Source organism: Aquarana catesbeiana, linkage group LG03 (assembly GCF_042186555.1).
Source record: "Aquarana catesbeiana isolate 2022-GZ linkage group LG03, ASM4218655v1, whole genome shotgun sequence".
Lineage (NCBI taxonomy): Eukaryota > Metazoa > Chordata > Amphibia > Anura > Ranidae > Aquarana > Aquarana catesbeiana.
Window position 1 is genome coordinate 280,001,115 of NC_133326.1, and position 2,804 is coordinate 280,003,918.

Sequence of the window (2,804 nt, forward strand, 5' to 3'; positions counted from 1 at the left end):
TCTTTGCTCATTGTTGTGGCATAGGAAATGTGACAAGGTTTGATTTGCATCTTATCACACCTAGAACCACTCATCTGTCCTATTTACCAATTATATTATATATCTGAGAATAAAAAAGACTATAAAGTCTTGTTTATGAATGTGTAGTGGTTTGGTTAGATTATTTACAACGCAAATCCTTAAATTGTGTACTGGCAGACCATACTATGACTACTTGGATAGTTGACTCAGCACTGTAATGCCTCGTACACACGGTCGGATTTTCCGTCGGAAAATGTGTGATAGGACTTTGTTGTCGGAAATTCCGACCGTGTGTAGGCTCCATCACACATTTTCCATCGGATTTTCCGACACACAAAGTTTGAGAGCAGGATATAAAATTTTCCGACAACAAAATCTGTTGTCGGAAATTCCGATCGTGTGTACACAAATCCAACGGACAAAGTGCCACGCATGCTCAGAATAAATAAAGAGATGAAAGCTATTGGCCACTGCCCCATTTATAGTCCCCGACGTACGTGTTTTACGTCACCGCGTTTAGAACGATCAGATTTTCCGACATCTTTGTGTGACCGTGTATGCAAGACAAGTTTGAGCCAACATCCGTTGGAAAAAATCAATGGATTTTGTTGTCGGAATGTCCGAACAAAGTCCGACCGTGTGTACGGGGCATAACAAGGACAAAAAAGTCCCAGTAAATTTATAAATAAGTCTATAAGACTTTAGGCCTCATACACATGGATGTTTTAACAGCGTCTTTTTTGAGCTTTTTTTGTGCTGCTTAAGAACGCCACTCCTTGTTATTCAATGGGCTCATACACACCATGGCGTTTTTGAGCTGTAACAGGCATGGTCGCTTTTAAGCTCCAAAAAAAACCAGAGGCTTCTTCAGAGGCTCCAGCGCTAGAGCTGTTTTGACGCTGACGCCGGAAAAAGCTCAAAAACGCACATTAGCGCTATACCAACGTTTTTTAGCGTCAGCGTTCTTAAGCTGTAAAAATGTTTATTATGTGATTGGTCACTGTATGTAAGGAAAAACAGGAAATTCCTGTCTGTAATTACCCAAAAGTCCCTTGCACACCTGGGGGATTGTGGGAAATAGAAAGAGGAGGAACAGGCATGGCCAGCTCTGTGTCACAACCAGCTCTCATTACAGCTGTGGAGGCCCATCCCGAGCTGTGGGACCTTGCTCACCCACAGCATGGAAACCACATTTTAAAGAATCAATTGTGGATGGAGATAAGCGCATCTCTCACCCCAGGGTGGGAAGATATGTCACATGGTACCCAAAAACAAACAAGTAAGTCTATGTTAATGGAATGCATAATCTGTTTATTCTGTAATGTAATAAATGTATAATGCATGATTAACCTCTTCCTTTCCACTTTTCTATTCTTGCCCACTATTCTTAGGTAAAGTCCTTCAGCGGCGGTGGAAATCACTCCGTGATCGTGTGAGGAGGGACCTCAGAGAAGAGGAAAAACCAGCCCGATCCGGAGCCTCAGCGCCCAAAAGGAAGCCGCATGTCTACCACCAAAACCTGGCCTTCATAAGGCAAGCCATGATCAGCAGCATCAGAGAGTAAGTTATTGTTTTTTTTTATACATAATTAACCCTGTGCATTTCTTTGCAGGCAATATGCATTTTCTATGTATAATGTCAACTATTTAATTCTATTCTTTGTAGGACAATATCCAATATTGGCGAGAGAAGAGAGGAGGCAGGGGAAGTTCGGGCAGTGGACAGACCCACCACCAGTGTCACAGACAGCTCAGCCCACACATCTCCCCGTGACAGCAGTGTGGAAAGCCTCGCTGAGGAGGCAACACATGAGGTAACTGTCCATCCATTATGTCAGCCTGTCTATGTCTGTCCGTCTGTCTATCTACCTACATGCCTGCCAATTTATATATTTTTTCTTTAGCAGGAATCCAGCGTCAGCCAGCACGGGGAGGTGCATGGTCGTGGAGGTGTCCGTGGCCCTGGGCGTGGGCGTAACCAGCGGCAGAGGGTGGGCGAGTTTGTTTCTGAGACTGAGACCAGGGTGCTTGCACTGCAGCAGGAAGTGCGGCAGGAGAGGCGCAGCTTTGATGCCTTCCTTGACCCAAGCAACAAGCTAGCCTGCTTCTGCCGGCACATGTACAACTTAATGGAGGACATGGGTGGACACCTTGAGATATAGTGCATGGATTGATTAAACACCATCTGTGTTCAATTCAGACAGTTAAAATACAGTGGTGTGCCACCTCCACTTTCCGTCGATCCATACACTGTATCTCAGGATCCCCCACTGGCCCCCGGGACCTCAGCAGTCCAAGCACACCCCTCTCTGTATCAGCCCCCTCCTCTCCGCCAGCCGCCAACCACCATGCCCTAGACCCTATTGTACCCCCCACCCTCCTACGAAGAATTTACACCGCCATCTTATATGCATAGGCGCCACCCCCATTCCTTCCCCCGCCCCCAATCCCCAAATCCCCAAAGTGACCAGGCATCCCAGCAAACCTATCACCAGTTGTAATTATTTTCCTGGTCAATAAAACTTTTTGCTTGACAAATTCTGTCTGTTTTAATTATTTTATAGAATGCACAACAGCAGTCAATTGCACTCTGCTTGAGACAAACGCATGCTGAGCCCTAATAGGCCTAGCATGCGTTTGTCCCAAGCAGATTGAAAAGAGAACATTGCACTCTGCTTGAGACAAACACATGCTGAGCCCTTAAGAGGCCTAGCATGCATTTGTCTCAAGCAGATTGAAAAGAGCACATTGCACTCTGCTTGAGACAAACGCATGCTGAGCCCT

At 45.7% G+C, this 2,804-nt stretch overlaps 1 protein-coding gene across 1 annotated transcript; it reads left to right on the top strand.

The window, feature by feature from the left end:
• The first annotated feature begins 1,119 nt into the window (after positions 1-1,119).
• On the top strand, positions 1,120-2,458 carry LOC141133954 (uncharacterized). Its single transcript, XM_073623559.1, has 4 exons — positions 1,120-1,300; positions 1,413-1,581; positions 1,687-1,834; positions 1,925-2,458. The coding sequence occupies exons 1-4, from the start codon at positions 1,120-1,122 to the stop codon at positions 2,180-2,182; spliced, it is 756 nt and encodes a 251-aa protein (XP_073479660.1). The 3' UTR covers positions 2,183-2,458.
• The last annotated feature ends 346 nt before the right edge of the window (positions 2,459-2,804 follow it).

Coding starts and splice junctions, on each gene's coding strand:
- LOC141133954 (XM_073623559.1), top strand. CDS start 1,120: ATGGCCAGCTCTGTGTCACAACCAGCTCTCATTACAGCTGTGGAGGCC. Junction 1,301..1,412: donor TGGTACCCAAAAACAAACAA/GTAAGTCTATGT, acceptor CACTATTCTTAG/GTAAAGTCCTTCAGCGGCGG. Junction 1,582..1,686: donor ATGATCAGCAGCATCAGAGA/GTAAGTTATTGT, acceptor TATTCTTTGTAG/GACAATATCCAATATTGGCG.